Here is a 17,005-nt window from a genome sequence, read left to right on the forward strand (position 1 = left end):
CCAGTATGATCTTGGATAGTAAACACTCTCCCCTATGTCCTTTATCATTAAGATAAATACATAATTACTCAACATTTTGAAGTATTTCTCCCCGTTTAGTAACAACATTGCTTCGCTTTTGGAAAGGCAGTACACAAATGTTTCGAGAAGATTTAGCTTTCTATTTTTTGAAGTCACAAATTACACACTTCTCCATACATACATTTTTGTCCTTCTCCTGAACCTTCGTCTGCAATGTAGGGCTCTGCCTTGAAGTACATATACTGTGTTTCTCCCCTGCTCTTGCCACTTTCATCGTATTCACTGTCAGTTCCGGAATCCTCTTCAGCAGTATCCCATGTTTCCTTCTTTCCTTCATTGGCTTTGGATCTCCTACTACTTGTTATGCTGTGCGAGTCAAGTCCGTTAGCCAAAGGCATAGGAGCATTATCTACATTGCACAAGGTGTCACTACTGTGGCTGGAACTAAGAATGTCACTGTCCACTGAACTTGTACTCCTGTCATTATTTACATCAGAATCTGACCGCTCCTCTGACTGGAAATTTTCTGGATCAGAAACCTGAATTTGGTTTTCAAGTTCTCGATTTTCTGCTGATGCTGATGAATCTGCCTCATTTGAAGGCGATTCAATGGTTTCAAAGTCACTTGCCTCTGTACTCTTACTGCTGTCTCCATTATCCCCCTCTTGCCGCTGTTGCTGTAGAGACAATGTTTTAAGTTTTTCAGTGCTCTCTTCCAGGATAGCTTCTACTGATTTCATATTACCTAGAGGTCCTTTCACTCTTTCACAGATTTCATCTAAATTTCTGGAATCTCCACCAGCTTTCTGAAAAACTGTCCTTCTAAACTGTGATCCAGGAGATTGTTCTGGCAATGAAATATATAGTCTGATTGTATTTGCATGACGATCCAGGAGTTTCCATAAATGGGAATCTGTAAATGCCAACTGCCGATCCGGAGACTCTGAACTTTCTACAAATACCTAAACAGACAAAGGAGAAAGCCAACTGCACATGAAAAATCTTTCAAATTTAAGCAGTCACCTAGAGAATTCAAGGAAATTCAATGGAAATACAGATCGGAAATACAGATCGGTCAACTAAGATCTTTCAGTTTCTCTAGAGTACGATCTTATCTCTACTGCTGCTAAAATCTAAACACGCCACACTTCTGGAAACCATTTCATTATTTTAATTAGTTTTCAAATTTATTTTTTCAAAAGCAATCTGAAATAAAAAGATTTTAAATGTTCACTGTATCCAGCACATTGTAAAATCTGCAATGCAATATTAATACACAAAAACTGGAAGGGAAAAAAGTCTTACTTTATTGCTCCTAAAAAAGCCTTCTGCTTTCAGTGTTTTGTTGGCCACACTGAGAAGACGCAAATCATTGTAGCAACGTTCCAGCACAACTCTCATTGTCTCCGCAGGCAAGTGGACAGCCTAACAGGCAAAAGGAATACAAGGTATCTTGTTAGAAATTGTTTTTGAATACTAAACTGCAGGCATCCAACTTACAACATGCGCACACTCACAAAGAGGGGAGAAAATATCATGGATAGCAAGTCAGTCAAGCCACCAAGACTTAAAAGCCAAATGACTACTAGTCATGATGCTATTGATTTACCTTTGCAATGAGATACTTGAACTCTGTAACTGTCTGATTCAAATAAGCGCGGACACTAATGGAAGAGGCCACCGTTTCTTGCTTTAGGTCAACGACATGAACTTTTACCATTACTTCTGTCAGAGTAAGAAAAAAATAATCTTTTAACATACATCAAATGAAACAAAAGAAAGATGTTATCTTCTTAACAGTTGCCACAGCAGTTTAATAATAATATGCAATGACTCTGATGCCTCTTTAGAAAAACCATTATGTTTGGAAAGTGCATAAATAGCATAGCTAAACAATCTCTCAGCAAATGTCTTTAAAGAAATTTAGCCTTTCCATTTATAACATTGAACTATTTGATGAAAATATACTTACCACCAGGTTTATAACATTGGAAAACCTGGTCAGGTCGCCTTGTTTCCAAAAGGAGATCAAACATATATGTGGATTTGATACCTCCAAGAAGTATACCCATTGGCGTGTCCTCTTCTCCTTCATATGATCTCTCCAAATAATCATGGAATTCATCATACTTAACAAGGCGACAACAATCCATAGGAATCGCCTCTTCTAAATCCATTATCTAAAACCAATGCAAAAGTAAAAAAAAATTATAGAAAATACACATCTTAATCCTGACAAAATGTTCAATTCAAACATGTCAAAGGGTGCTGCCACTTCCAGCTTTGCAATCTGACTAAGCAGTTCTAGCCACCATGATCACTGAAAAATGCAGTATAAATTTAAAAATGTAAGTTATACATGCATTCTCAGTGGTCTGAAAAGAGTTGTAATTATTCCCCCTGGTCTGCCCCCAAGGAATTGAGGTATAGTTTCTAGTTTTAAGGTTGCCAGTGTTGAAATAATCCTTTAGTTATGTTATCTTCTGATTTAGAAGCAGCTGTGGCCACAGTTTCACAAAGAAGCAGCTGTGGCCACAGTTTCACAAAGATAAGCAATTGTCAAGATAGCATCTTCAAAATCAACCAGTTTTTAAAAAATACAGTATTTTTAATTGCTGCTGGTCCAATAAAATAAAAATTCAATACCATCTATTGTGCATCTTAACACAATTGTGTTAATCAACCAAAAAATACAGGGTCCCACATGCCAATGGAAAGCACTTCCAAGAGAAGGGGCCAAAGAGATAACCAGATTCCTTCTTCCTGAAGCAGACCACTTGGAAGATCCTGGTTCTGAGGAATCACTTTTGAGAGGTGCGAGGAGAGGGCAAACTAGAAAAGGTGCACTGGGCACAGAGAACGCCATTCATAGTTCTGTGGACCTTGATCAATCTATCATTTATCACTGAATATATATATATAATCCTGTACCTTATACGCTATTTCTACAGCTTCCTTCAGAGTCTTGTCCTTGTGAACCTCTAGCTTATTTTCCATCATTATTTGTTTCACAGGATGCATACAAAACAGTTTTATCTGTACAGTCAACAAAAAGGAATAAGTCAAACAGATTTAAAGTACAGTCAATAGATGTTAGCTAATAAAGTTACAGAAATACAAAACAGTACCTAATAAAGCATAGAAATATGGGCTTGGATCTGATCTTACCCCAGCCTTGTGAAGGCCAATTTCATGAGCAGAAGGAGCATTGCACTGGCAAAGAGACACACACACACTCAGGTCTCTTTAACTGCCATGCACTTTCCATTTACGGAATAAGCCTCTGTGAGTGCAGGGATACGTTTTGATTCAAGCCACTATCTGGGCAAAATCATTTTTGAAAGTATATTAGATAGCCAGAAATTTTAAAAACATAAAATGGAGGGCAGGAATTTCTGAATCCTACTAACACAGGCATCATAAATTATACCAATCAGTATTCAAAAAGTGTGATGGCAGGCCAAATTGGACTGCAGATCTAGTCTGCTCCTTCATTTGTTGTCCACAAAATGGAGCATTGTTAGAATTCACACAAACTGCACAAATGATCAAAGAATCAATATTACTTCCCTAGGCCCTCAAAATATAATTAAAATATTTTATGATTTAAAGTTTATATTAAAACCTCCAAACCTAAATTAAAACACATAGAAAAAGACTATTTTTTGAATTTTAGCTATTTTACCCTCACACACAAGTAAAGCTGAAAATTCTCCCATTAATTTTCTGCCCAACTCACAGATGTACACATTTGATCCCTGTTGTGTATATGTAACATTAGGTAGAAATGGACAGTTTTCCCACCCAACTAATATTTGTAGTGTGCACACACAAAACCTTTCATGGTCCTCCTATTCACTTCAATAGGAAAGTTGTTTCTATGCACACTGATTCTTTCCACAGATATCACACTTTCGTCCAAGAACAGAAATTCAGGCTAAACTCAAACATACACAATAATGCAAACTTTTGCACTGGGCACCTTCACTGCAAGGCAACTATTTACAGTTTCCAAGTTGGTTTACAGTTGGGTAGTCACAAATACTACATACAAGACAGTTAAGATGTTCAGAACATTTACTTGTGCAGAAAGAAATAATTGCATTATGAAATATCTGACAATAGAGTGCAGGCAGACATTCATCACGGAGGGCATACTAGCTTGAGTTTAATCAGCAGAGAATTGATCAGAAAGGAGGAAGCAACCCCCAATAAAATTAGAGAATGCCATAATGTAGTAGGAAGAACCAATGTTAAAGTATTTTCTCAAAGGAGAAAGTGAATGACATTTTGTATCTTCTGTACTTGGCAAACGTAATTCCCCCAAAACATACAGTATAATACTAACTTGTTACCACAGTGCCAAGAGAGAAAGTTTGCACACAAATGAGAAATCAGCTCGGATTGTAACGTGATGAAACAGAGGGGTATAACTTTATTACTTTTCTTTGCAGTATATCAGATCAATACTGCAGTATTGCATCTTTTTATCTTACTTTAAGCAGAAGTTATGTGGAGATTATTAAGCCTGTCAGAACAAACCTTGCAAGTATTACGCTCTATTTCACGTTGTCTCTTTTCTTGTTCTTCTAACTCTTTTTCTTTTTGTACCAATCTTTTAATATGATCTGGATATTCATTCACATCCAAGAATTCTACCAATGCAAAGAAGAAAAAATTAAATGAAATACATCTTTCCTACAACATTCAGCACTCTATAACCTTTCCTTATGTTTGTAACTTACTTTAGAGCTCAGATCACCTTATATATATAGGTTATGTATATATAAAACCTTATATATAGGTTCCATATGCTGTATGGCATAGTTGGTCATGTAGGCAGTGCTCAGCAAAATTGTATTGTAAGTCTTCAGACCACCTCTAAGCCAGAACAGAAAAATAAAAGTTCTTTTGTACTGGCCCAGAGGTTCTGAAGACTTAAAATACAATTCTACTGAGCACTACCTACATTTACTATATGGAACTATGTTTTGCTTTGTTGTATTATTATGTGCAATTTTTAGTTTACAAAAATGTTTGGGTTGTATCCTGAGTTATTGTTCCCTGAAAGTTTACAGAGCAGCCTCGTTGCTGCCACCTCCTGTGCCACACACCATCCTGAACTAGAATATCCCAGGGCTCAGGAACATAACTTCAAGGGCACAGCACAGCAGCTCCCAAACTTATCACAGTCAGGGAGTCCCAAACTCCACAGTCAGGGCAGGTCCTCTCCTGGATTGAGACCTGGTTAAAGACCAGGAAACAGAGGGTGGGTGTCAATGGGCAATTTTCACAATGGAGAGAGGTGAAAAGAGGTGTGCCCCGAGGATCAGTCCTGGGACTGGTGCTCTTCAACCTCTTCATAAATGACCTGGAGACAGGGTTGAGCAGTGAAGTGGCTAAGTTTGCAGACGACACCAAACTTTTCCAAGTGGTGAAGACCAGAAGTGATTGTGAGGAGCTCCAGAAGGATCTCTCCAAACTGGCAGAATGGGCAGCAAAATGGCAGATGTGTTTCAATGTAAGTAAGTGTAAAGTCATGCACATTGGGGCAAAAAAATCAAAACATCACATATAGGCTAATGGGTTCTGAGCTGTCTGTGACAGATCAGGAGAGAGATCTTGGGGTGGTGGTGGACAGGTCGATGAAAGTGTCAACCCGGAGGAGGAGGAGAAAACAGTGGATGAACAGACATGTCTCCAGGGGTTCCTGAGAGACAGTTTGTTTCCCCCCAAAAAACTGCAGGTCTGAAGAGGATCTGAAGATCTTTGTCAGGATAAGATCTTTCCACGGTGCAGGTACTAGAGATTTTGAAAGTCCGACCCAGCGGGGGGGGGGGGGGCTTTCTTCTCGGAAACCTAATCATCAGGGACAGTATTGGGGGAGGTGCAGTGTCTGCAATCAAGCTGCTGGCTCCGTGCTAAGATACCATATGGAAGAAAAAGCATGAAGCGTAAAGTTTAAGATGGAAATTTAAGATAAGTATGTGTTAATATTGTCCCTGGCTTTGATTGACTGATTTGGCTAAAAACCCTGGATACACTGAAGGTGTTAATGAGAAACTTTTTAAGGATGTTGAAAGTGCTCTTTATCTTTGTAGCGGAATAAATCAGTCGTGGATTATAATTATAAATATAATTTGGTGTGTGGACTAAAATCCAGAATTACTTGTGGATATAATTTTTATTAGACTTCAAAGAGTTTTGCTCCTTGAGACTGTTTCTTTTGTTTTTTTCCATTAATCACACTGTTATTTGTAAGAAAAATTCAAAAAATGCCTAACTGAAAAAACGTGGTGGAAGTAAGGAGAATAATACGCTGTGGACATCTTGTGGATTAGAGAGAAATTGCAAGATGGAGCCTGTTCCAGATATTTGGACTCAAATGATCCTCAAAAATTTGGAAAAATTGCTCACAATGAGAAGACAGCAGTTGAGTTGGTCCTTGAAGATTCAAGTCAGTTTAAAGACTCTCTCTCAACAAAGAGATGTGTGCAAGGAGCAACTGGAAGATGTGAAGAAAACAGAAGATAAACAGAAGGAGAAAGTGGAAAAGATGATGGTGAGGGAAGAAATCATCATCAGAAGAGTGGATACAGAAATTAGAAGAGTGGAAAATCAACAGGATCTAGAGGGGACACTGATGGAGATTGAAACAGAGAAGATGGACAGAGTAACATTGGTGCACAAAATACAAAATTTGTTGGAACAAGAAGAAGAAAACATATCCCAGTTAACTGGAAGAATGAACATACCTTATACAAGAAAGTGTGGGCTTATTGGATTATGTTATGGAGATTATTAAAGATATTACAGGAGAAAAAATGGAAAGAAAGAAAAAGAAACCTGAGGTTTAAAGAAAATTGGAGGATTTTATTTAGTTAATAACTTGTTTAAATTTACTTAAAAAATAAATATATATGAAATTGATATATAAGAATGAATTAGAAAAAATAGCTGGATATGTTAGCATGTGGATGAATTGTTTTATAGGTGGTTATTATGTTAAAGAAAAAAATGTAATCAGATTGGAGAATGGTAAAGAACATTATAAGAGATTGTTGGTTTTATTATAATTTGGAAATGAGATTATTATTATTTGATATTAATGAGAAATTGAACTAGTTGAGATGATAAAAAGTGAATATTTAGAAAAGATATTATAGGGAATTAAGAAAAATCTATTATATTTGATATAAGAAATATATAAATGAGTAGAAGAGTTAGAAGTAGATGGAAGCATTGTTTTATATGCTGTTATACTTTGGTAATTAGATTATTTTGTTTTAATATTAATGAGTAATTGAAGTAAGTCTATGTTTGATAGAAAGTGAAAATTTAGAAAATATAATACAGGGCATTAGGGAAAATTTAGTATATATTATATAAATAAATGGATAAATTAATAAGAGGTAGAAGTAGGTGAGTAGTAGATTAGGAGATATAGTATGATTAATGAGTAATGGTATATGGTATTTAGCACTCCTAAAGGTATGTTATATGTTTGTATATCTGTGCATGTTAATTAAAAATAAATAAATAAATAAAAGGGGGGAAAGAAAGTGTCAACCCAATGTGCGGCGGCAGTAAAGAAGGCCAATTCTATGCTTGGGATCATTAGAAAAGGTATTGAGAACAAAACAGCTAATATTATAATGTCGTTGTACAAATCAATGGTAAGGCCACAACTGGAGTATTGTGTCCAGTTCTGGTCACCACATCTCAAAAAAGTTATAGTGGAAATGGAAAAGGTGCAAAAGAGAGCAACTAAGATGATCGCTGGGCTGGAACACCTTCCTTATGAGGAAAGGCTACGGTGTTTGGGCCTCTTCAGCCTAGAAAAGAGACGCCTGAGGGGGGACATGACTGAGACATACAAAATTATGCATGGGCAGGATTAAGTGGATAGAGAGATGCTCTTTACAATCTCACATAACACCAGAACCAGGGGACATCCACTAAAATTGAGTGTTGGGAGAGTTAGGACAGACAAAAGAAAATATTTCTTTACTCAGTGTGTGGTTGGTCTGTGGAACTCTTTGCCGCAGGATGTGGTGACGGCATCTGGCCTGGATGCCTTTAAAAGGGGATTGGACAAGTTTCTGGAGGAAAAATCCATTACGGGTTACAAGCCATGATGTGTATGTGCAACCTCCTGATTTTAGAAATGGGCTATGTCAGATGCGGGGGGGGGGGCACCAGGATGCAGGTCTGTTATCAGGTGTGCTCCCTGGGGCATTTGGTGGGCTGCTGTGAGATACAGGAAGCTGGACTAGATGGGCCTATGGGCTGATCCAGTGGTGCTGTTCTTATGTTCACAGTCACAGGTACTTTCTTTCGTGGTTGCCTCCTCTTTCGACTCTCCTGGCATCTTGGCTTGAGCAAGATATTGTACAATTCATGAAAGATCTTGCAAGAATCACACAAGATCCAAGATGGCGGCATATGGGAGAGCTGGGAAGAAGATGCCACCAGGGACATTCCATAGCGCCCTGTGAGTCCACCAAGGCACCCTCAAATGCTGCAGCACACAGTTTGGAAACTACTGGGCACAGCTGAAGGAGGCAGAAGGAAATTTCCATCCCCTTTGCAAAAAAAGTTCTTAGAAACACGCAACAACAACTTTTGATACAACTGAAGATGTTTCTGTAATTTGACCAGAGCTGCATACTAAGAGTCCAAGGGAAAACACTGAAGATGCAAAAAATATATATACATATATTGTAAAACCAGTAAGTACGTAGCTCAGTGAATAACATTTATTTTTTATTTCACATTTTTATACCACCCTTCTTCCAAGGAGCTCAGTGTGGGGTACATGGTTCCTTTGTTCTTTTTTGTCCTCACAACCACCCTGTAAAATAGGTGAGGTTGAGAGACAGTGACTGGCCCAAGGTCACCCAGGAAGCTCCATGGCTGATTAGGGATTTGAATCTGGCTCTTCCAGATCCAAGTCCAACATCAGAACCATGACACATATTGGCTCACCACCACACTTGTTCTCATTTGCAAAAATCAGAGGAAAAAAAAGTATATTAAGTTATACCATCTCTCTCTCTCTCTCTCTCTTAATTAAAAAACACTCATGCATGAATACTAAGGCTTTCATGGCTGGTATTCGTGACATTGAAATGAACAATCTTCAGGCTGCGGTCAAATAAAAGCTGTTTTCACCCAAATCATGCATGAAATCCGATTATGTCTAGGAAGCCTACCACCATGGATCATAGAATAAAGGCATAGAATAAGCCAACAAAGAGGTCATCATGCCTGTGCTGGCAGGATTGCAGGTCTACTCTCTGGCCACCTTGCAAGTTCAAACCATGTGCTTCCCCATGCTGAAGACAACTACCACATTGATGTGCACACCAAAAGGTGTCCTGTGAACAGCTGCTCAGAACACTGAGTGGCCAACTCTGAAACTGAGCTTCCCTTGCATAGGTTGTGGCCCCAAGGAGCAGTATTCCATTACAATGCTAGGTGAACTATGGGAGTTGATGGGGTGGACAGGGAATCAGAATGGACTTTAGGAAGGAGTTAGGTAGAGGCAGGATGGATGGCAGGGTGGATGGCCCCTTGCCCAAGGGAAACAAACTTCCATTTGAGGCCAATGAGGTAAATGATCTCTGCTTGGAGGGGAAACAGCCTGAGGAGCTCTGTGAGAAGCCACTGGTCATTACCGTGACCAGAGGAATGCCCCCGAAAGAGGGATCAGGGTGAAACATAACCCCTTCCCCAGGACATATTCTGAGGCCTCAAAAGAAGCCTCACCCCCAGGAAAGGACCTGTACAACAACCTCATGACAGGAAGCAAGGACCTGTGGGAGATGGGCACCCTAGGGTGCAGGCAGACTGCCTTTTTGGGGGCAGAATGGACTATTTTATCTTGTATTTCAAAAGTACAGTTTGCTTAGCTGCACACTATGAAAATACTTATATACTTACTTGCATTTCTTGTTGGATCCTTCAGTCTATAAATAAGCATATATGCGTTTGTCGAGCTATTGAGAAGATTTTTATATAGTCAGTATCTGCATTTTGAATGTTAACGCACACATTTGCATAGAATAGTCAAACGAAATGCACACAGCATTACATCTCTTACAGTCCAATCCAAAATGGGCTGCCTGCCACCAAAATGCAAGTTTTGGTAAAAGAACATTAAACAGGCATTGCAGGCGTTTGTGCTGATGCCATTGTTTTCCAGGATTTTGAAGAAAACAAAAATATTGAAATTAAAGTGTTTACATGATACAAAGAAGTCTGAGGCCTGAAAAAATTATTTGCTGAATTCCCAAGACAGAGCTTAGGAACATCTATACAGGGCACACATGTGTCCATGTTACCTGAACATACTGAGAAAACTTTTAAACATGAAGAAAAACTATACTAGTTTAATGAAGGGAATTGCCTAAACCAGCTCCCTCTAAATCCCAGCCCACAGGCCAGATCTAAGGTTTGGGTGAATCCTCCTTCCCCATTCTGGAATGCTATGGCTCCCCATGTCCCCAGATCAGGATGACATGATGCTCTGTGCAGTTGTGTCTGCCTGCTGGGGCACTGCACCATAGACACCACCACCCAGAGTGTCACGTGTCCCGATCTGGGGACATGGAGAGCCACAGCGTACTAGAACGGTAAGCTCTGGTTGCGCCAGGGAAGGCATTCCCAGTGCGCAGCGGTCTCTAGTTTGGAATAGACCACTAGACTACACTAGTATCAGAATATTAAAGTTTCCTTGCCTTGCAAAAGCACTGGAATAATACCCTCTGCTTCCGGATGTTCCACCATAAGTTTTCTTAATGTCTTCATGAGTTATCTGGTTGGAAAATAAAGAGACACACAAATTTTCACGTAACATTATTATTTTAGGTCAGGGGTGTCAAACATAAGGCCCACAGGCCAAATGCAGCCTGTGGAAGCTCTTAATCTGGCCTGTGTGATAATTGGTCTCTCCCAGTTAGCTTCAGCTGCTGAGCTATGCTGAGATGTCACTGCTGAAAGGGAGGCCCATGTGATAATTGGGGTTTCCCATAACCTGAAAATATGATCAAGGTTTGCATATTCTCACTTCTGTCATTTGCAGTTAATTAGTTTCTGAATGATAATTTCTGGTCATCACCTGCTTAATGATGTCACTTTCTGCTTAATGATATCATTTCTGGACCTTCACAGGTGAATGGTATGAATGGTATGAATGGTATTCAGCCCACTGTATGTTATGAGTTTGACACCCCTGTTTTGGGTAATATACAGGCCTACACATGCTGGCCAACAGCGTATGTGAAAAGTTTCCATTTATAGACAGACACACGTGCCAGGGGACTATTTATCCTGAACCATTTAGGTACAGTGAACTCTCAATTTTAATGACTTTGGAATTTTTTTTTTTGCTTTATTAAAAACTAGTCATACATGTTTTACGTGTCACTGCTGATTTCAATGCATTCAGATTTACACTTTCGGCCCCGATACCCCTCCCTCATCACATCATTAAATTCCGACACCCCTCCCCATCACACCATTAAATTGAGGGTTCACTGTACCACTAAACAGATTATTAAAACCAGTTCCTTCTTACAGCTGTCCTTCAAAGCTCACCCAGTGGGAAATGAATGCATCCAGTTATATGGTGGACACTCTCATGTACTGTTAAGCATGAAATACTAACAAGGTATTTAAAAAACTTACCTTGCTAACATGTTGATCATTGAAGCTGTACCACTGGTCATCACTGAATGATTTTATACATGCATAATAATGGCCGCCAGCTGCACTTCCCGAATGGACCATCACAGAAAACAGTTCATATAACAGTGAATTCTGTGAGATGAAAAATAATGGATCACTAAATAGACAGCACAATGCACAGGTAAGAATCTTTTGCTTTACATAAATTGAAGTTCTGGAACTGGTTTCAAAGCATTTTCTTTACTCTCAGCTACAATTTCTCTACGCAGTCAGTCCTCCGCTGCTGCTGCTGCTGCTACTTCCTACTCTGCAGGGTTTCAAGATGTGCAATTTCTCCTCACAAACACAGACTTAAATCCTGCAGCAGGAAGTGTCTGAAGAGTGGCAGCTGATACCACAAAGTAGCAGACAGGAAAAACATTACGTACACCCCTATGCACAAGTGGCTCTGCCATTCAAAACTTCTAAAGTCATTTCATTCAAGTCTAGTGTGACTTGCTGTACAGAAGTGTACTCAGGCTCTGACTCTTCGCTCACAACAGGAGAGGAAACGGAACGCTTTCCACATGCGCTGCCTCCGACACATTCTCGGCATCACCTGGCAGGACAAAGTTCCAAACAACACAGTCCTGGAACGTGCTGGAATCCCTAGCATGTATGCACTGCTGAAACAGAGACACCTGCGTTGGCTCGGTCATGTCGTGAGAATGGATGACGGCCGGATCCCAAAGGATCTCCTCTATGGAGAACTCGTGCAAGGAAACCGCCCTACAGGTAGACCACAGCTGCAATACAAGGACATCTGCAAGAGGGATCTGAAGGCCTTAGGAGTGGACCTCAACAGGTGGGAAACCCTGGCCTCTGAGCAGCCCACTTGGAGGCAGGCTGTGCAGCATGGCCTTTCCCAGTTTGAAGAGACACTTGGCCAACAGGCTGAGGCAAACAGGCAAAAAAGGAAGGCCCATAGCCAGGGAGACAGACCAGGGACAGACTGCACTTGCTCCCAGTGTGGAAGGGATTGTCACTCCCGAATTGGCCTTTTCAGCCACACTAGACGCTGTTCCAGAACCACCTTTCAGAGCGCGATACCATAGTCTTTCGAGACTGAAGGTTGCCAACAACTTAGTGTGACTTGACATTCAAGTCTAGCTGCGGTCATACTTGGTCAGTCAGACCTAACCACAGGGATATGTGTCTTGATGAGCTTAAGACCTGAGTTTTGTAACACACTTTACATGGAACTGTTCAGAAACTGCCATCTGTATAAAACAGCCATTTTCAACCACTGTGCCGTGGCACACTGGTGTGCCGCAAGGGGTCCACAGGTGTGCCACAGGAATTTGGGGGAAGGTCATTTATTAATACGGCCAATAGGAGATGTGAGCCCCCACTGGCAGCATGGTGTGCCTTGTCAATTGTCAAATACCTGCTGGTGTGCCTTGACCCTTTTAAGTGCCTTGTCAGTGTGCCATAAGATGAAAAAGATTGAAAATCACTGGTATAGAACATAGCAGCATATACGGTGTTGACTGATATGTATACTGCATCTTTACTGAACCACTGGTGAAAGGGTATCTTTAGTGTACACTATGTTGATGTCTGTTCTTTCACAATAAATCTAATTTTTTTAATGGAGGCTCTCCTTCCCTCCCCTCCCCTCCCCCCAGAGCTACTCTGCATTCGCCTTTGCTACTTTCTCTCCTTGGGGGGTACAGGACTCATCATCCTGTGTTCTTCTCAAGATAAATCTTTATTAAATAATTCCCCATGCAACTCCCTTGATAACATGCTGGTTTGCTACTAGGCACAATATGAGGTGCTGGTTTTGACCTTTAAAGCCCTATGTGATTTGGGTTTGCGGTATCTAAAGGATCATCTTTTTCTGTAACAACTGGCTCACCATCTAGGGTCATTAGAGGGGACTCTGCTACATGTGCTGAGGCCACGCAGATGGGCACAAGAGATAGAGATTTCTCTCTAGTGCACCTTAGCTCGGTAACTCCCTCCTTTCTGAGTTAAGATCAACACTCTGTTAGTCTTCCAGCAGGGATAAAAACATTCTTCTTCCACTTGGCCTTCCCTCCCTAAGCCTCTGTTGCTGTTTTTAGCTTTAGTTATATAGTTATATAGTTTTAATTGGTTTAATTATAGTTTAGTTATATAGTTTTAATTGGTGGCTAAATTTTTTATCATTTGCTACTGATTTTTATTGCTCTTTCTGCTTTGCTATCTTTTATTGTTTTATTTTTATCAATTTTCTTTTTTTAGTCATTGGGATTTTGTATTTTCCTGAAATTTAATATTTGTTAGGTACCTTGAAATTTCCTATTTTTATGGAAAGAAAGGCAGGATATAAATATTTTAAACGTATAAATAAAACACACTTTTTATTCCCATCAGTATGGTTCACATGTTAAAACATAGTCAATAAAACTAGTAGCTCAATATATAGTTATCAAATCTAAGACACAGTGAGATGTAGAACACTTTAAAAAAAATACCTTTTCATTTCCAGCCTTAGTAATCCTTTCGACAGTACTATTATTTTCAAGACATATTCCTTCATCAACTCCATCATCATTGGAAAAATCGCTGCTCATTTGATCACTGTGACAACTGCCTTCATTCTCTGCTCCACTGTCAGTGCAACTCTCTGTTTGAGGAGACTTCTTAAAATAAGACATTAACATTAGCTTTGGAGTTATTAACAGAACCTATACATAACGAAATTCTTGAAACATTTAACATAAAACCAACCGTATGCACTAATACAGTGGTTCTCACACATTTAGCATCAGGAACCACTTTTTAGAAAAAATCTTGTCGGGACCCACCGGAAGTGATGTCATGACAGTAAGTGACATCATCGCGCAGGGAAATTTTTAACAATCCAAGGCTGCAATCCTACCTACACTTACCCAGGTGTAAGTCCTGTTTACTATCATTGTTAAAAGCATATACATAGTTGTTAAAAGTACAGGTCTGTAACATTTGCAGTCACATGCTATGGAAGCATCAAGTCTAATATATTAAAAATAAAATATTGAAATGAATGGGGACCCACCTGAAATTGGCTCACAACCCACCTAGTGGGTCCCGACCCACAGTTTGAGAAACACTGCACTAATACTATATAAGATTAAACACTTTTGTGAAAAGTGTGTTGCCCTTCAACAGTAAAAATTAATAGGCCCAGTTCAGTTCAAATACAGACAAGATCCCATAGGGTTCAATAAAGTCCTAGTTGCCCCCACCTCCACCTGTACCTATGTAGAGGGTCAAGGCAGGGAGCGGGTGGTCTGTTTGCCTCTCATACACGTACACAAGGAAATAGAGGCTTTCTTAATCCCCGTAAGAATCCTCTGTCCATGAGTGTTGCACACATGCTTGGGCTGGGTCAGATCTATGTTACATTGTAGTACATAGATTGTAGTACAGCATTTTAAATGTTTACTTGTTTAATAATTAAAACAATAAAAATTAAATTTGGCAATTAAATTCTAGCACTGAGTAGTCGCTTATCTTCAGGACTATTCCATGGTAATGACGACAGCAAAGAAACACTGTTATCACATCCTTTGTTTTAACCTTCCCCAAGCAAAAGACACAGGTGTTGGTTTTATGTAAGATGAGTAATTAAACAGTCACTGCTCATTCATATGTGCAGCTCGGACAATCTACAGAATGCTCTATTTAAGAACATAAGAAGAGTCCTGTTGGATCAGGCCAATCTAGTTCAGCTTCCTGTATTTCACAGTGGCCCATCAGGTGCCTCTGTGACACATAAAACAAGATACCTGCAACCTGTTGCCACTCCCTTGTATCTGGTATTCAGAGACAGGCTACCTCTAAAACTCAGAAGTTGTATGCAGCCATGTAAAAGATTTTAAAAGAAAAAAAGACACTGCTCAGATGGTTCATAATCTAGAACAGGGATTTTCAACCAGTGTGCCTTGGCACACTGGTGTGCCACAAGTGATCCACAAGTGTGCCATGGGAATTTGGTGAATTTATTTATTAAATAAATATCATTTATTAATAGAGCCATTGAGGGCTGTGAACCCCCCACCAGCAGCATGGTGTGCCTTGTCAATTGTCAAAAGACTGATGGTGTGCCTTGACAATTTTAGTGCCTTGTCAGTGTGCCATGAGATGAAAAAGAATGAATACAATACTCTTGCCAACAAAATTATATTGGAAAGATAAGGTTGATTCTTAAACAAAACCAGTTGAATGTTGCTCATTACCTCATCTTCAATATCAATGAATGAGCCCATGTCTAACTCTTCAGGAAATGTCATACGGTCATTAAGTTTTATCCTGTGCATAGTGGTATAATCGAAGTCAAATCTCTTCAGCTGCAAGGTTAGCAGATAAGGAAAATGCAAAAAACGCAAGCCCTGGAAAACAAAGGCAGTCAGGCAACAATGAGCTTCAGAGAAAGAGGGAGATGTAACACTGCAGACTTCAGTCAAAAGATGTGCATTTACCTTTCTGGCATCACACTTCTTTTTACACCTTTCACAGAAATACTGATTGGGGCCATCAAGAATTTCAGGTTGAATGAATGCATGCAGCGCTTCCTCCTAATTAAAAAAAAAGAAAATTTGAGCACCTGTTACATACAGGTAATCTGAAAATGCACAGCAAGCAAGTCATATGGCAGGCGATTTAAAATTCTGAAACCAAAATCCCTTGAATTCCATATACTGAAAATAAAAATGCACTGTGAATGAGTCAGGAGGAAAAAGTAAGTCGTTCGCATTGCTATAGGTAAGCAGTCAAATCATGACCAATAACACATCATCTGTTGTATGACTGATGCTTTCATCAGGTACTGAGCACAATCTAAAACAAATATGTCTGTTATCTTGCACATCACATTAAGTCACAGTGACATACTCAGTTGCTTCTGAACTGATGTCATGAAGGTAGATTCACTTCATATTCTGGCCCTCTCAGTTTAAAGGTTTAAAGATATATTTGTTTGCAAAGGAACAAAGTTAACATTACACACACTAAATAAGAGATAGGGTTTAGTCTTACTGGCGGTTCAAACCTCTGCAAAGATGACACATCTATTAGGATGGTCTGCCCTGAGGTTTATAAATTCTAATGGGTTCTTGATGGCTCTGGAGCAGGGGTTCTCACACTTTTAGCACCAGGACCCACTTTTTAGAATGAGAATCTGTCTGGACCCATCAGAAGTGATGTCATGACCAGAAGTGACATCACCAAGCAGGGAAATTTTTTAACAATCCTAGGCTGTAATCCTACCCACACTTACCCAGGA

The 17,005-nt window shown here is 39.6% G+C and overlaps 1 protein-coding gene across 3 annotated transcripts in view; it reads right to left on the reverse strand.

The window, feature by feature from the left end:
- The window catches only part of USP47 (ubiquitin specific peptidase 47), an 83,274-nt gene that overhangs the window by 12,674 nt on the left and 53,595 nt on the right, over positions 1-17,005 (reverse strand). For 2 of the 3 annotated variants that reach the window (XM_066639239.1, XM_066639261.1), the window contains 12 exons: positions 16,203-16,298; positions 15,960-16,112; positions 14,214-14,381; positions 11,713-11,844; positions 10,764-10,840; positions 9,967-10,022; positions 4,564-4,676; positions 2,953-3,057; positions 1,994-2,201; positions 1,631-1,746; positions 1,327-1,446; positions 203-983 (listed from right to left, as the gene is read on the reverse strand). In XM_066639239.1, coding sequence (XP_066495336.1) covers positions 203-983; positions 1,327-1,446; positions 1,631-1,746; positions 1,994-2,201; positions 2,953-3,057; positions 4,564-4,676; positions 9,967-10,022; positions 10,764-10,840; positions 11,713-11,844; positions 14,214-14,381; positions 15,960-16,112; positions 16,203-16,298 — 2,125 coding nt within the window. The remainder of the gene's footprint in view (positions 1-202; positions 984-1,326; positions 1,447-1,630; positions 1,747-1,993; positions 2,202-2,952; positions 3,058-4,563; positions 4,677-9,966; positions 10,023-10,763; positions 10,841-11,712; positions 11,845-14,213; positions 14,382-15,959; positions 16,113-16,202; positions 16,299-17,005) is intronic. The other variant, XM_066639250.1, reaches the window with a different exon arrangement.

This window comes from Tiliqua scincoides, chromosome 1, assembly GCF_035046505.1.
Source record: "Tiliqua scincoides isolate rTilSci1 chromosome 1, rTilSci1.hap2, whole genome shotgun sequence".
Taxonomy (NCBI): domain Eukaryota; kingdom Metazoa; phylum Chordata; class Lepidosauria; order Squamata; family Scincidae; genus Tiliqua; species Tiliqua scincoides.